The 860-nt window shown below is 58.0% G+C and overlaps 1 protein-coding gene across 1 annotated transcript; it reads right to left on the bottom strand.

The window, feature by feature from the left end:
- Positions 1-4: 4 nt before the first annotated feature.
- On the bottom strand, positions 5-389 carry NOD2 (nucleotide-binding oligomerization domain containing 2; the record flags this gene model as incomplete). The annotated part of the gene is made up of 1 exon (XM_008578253.1): positions 5-389. A coding segment is annotated over exon 1 (385 nt), but the record flags the coding sequence as incomplete, so codon positions are not given.
- Between the last annotated feature and the right edge of the window lie 471 nt (positions 390-860).

The raw sequence follows: 860 nt of genomic DNA, 5'->3' as shown, positions 1-860 counted from the left end.
TGCGCCAGGTCCAGCACGCCCTCCACGTGGCTGTAGAGTCTCCTGACAATGGCTGGCCGGTGACTCTGCAGGTCCTGGGCTGGGTGGGGTGAGTGCGGGTCCCAGTGGCCATGCAGCTCGGGGGACTGGCTGTCAGCCTGGGCCCCCTGGACAGCTGCAATGAGCTTCTGACAGCCCCAAGCACCCTTCTTCCAGACAGTGTCCAGGAGGCGCCTAGCCAAGTGGGAGAGAGGCTGGCCCAGGAGGCTGAGGCCTTCATAGTCCTCCCAGGAGAGGACTTCCCAGGACAGCAACCAGTCCAGGATGCTCTCAAAGCCCTCCAGGGACCCCGAGACCAGCAGCCCCACCAGCTGGCTCCTCTGTGCCTGAAAAGCCTCCTGGGAGCACATTTCACAACCTGGGGAGGAGAGCAAGGTCAGTACAGGACTTCTCCAGAAGCCAAGCAGGTCAGCCCCTCCCCAGGTCCAAGTCAGCCACCGTTCTGCCCTCAGACATTATCCAACCCAAGCTCTGCATTGTACAGATGTGCAAACTGAGGCCCGGAGAAAGCAGGAAACCAGCTCACGGCCCCACAGAGAGTTTGAAGCAGCCAAGAATTAAATCATCCTACCCCTTCCTGTCCTCTCCTCCCCCACTCCCCCAACCCCACTCTTGGCTCCTCTGCTTGAATGTGGGCACAGGGAGAACTGCTTGGCCAAGGAGAACTATTTTAGTTCCCGATTTACAGCAGTGTCCACTGTGGAGATGCCCTTCCTCCCAAGCTGCCAGACATAAAGGTAACCTTGCTACCTCAGTTTTCCCATCTGGTCAGCACATATCTATGCTTCATCCCTGGCTTAAGAAGTTTTGAAAGGCTTGAG

This window comes from Galeopterus variegatus, unplaced genomic scaffold (assembly GCF_000696425.1).
Source record: "Galeopterus variegatus unplaced genomic scaffold, G_variegatus-3.0.2 Scaffold1650, whole genome shotgun sequence".
Taxonomy (NCBI): Eukaryota; Metazoa; Chordata; class Mammalia; order Dermoptera; family Cynocephalidae; genus Galeopterus; species Galeopterus variegatus.
This window is presented reverse-complemented; position numbering and strand designations above follow the sequence as displayed.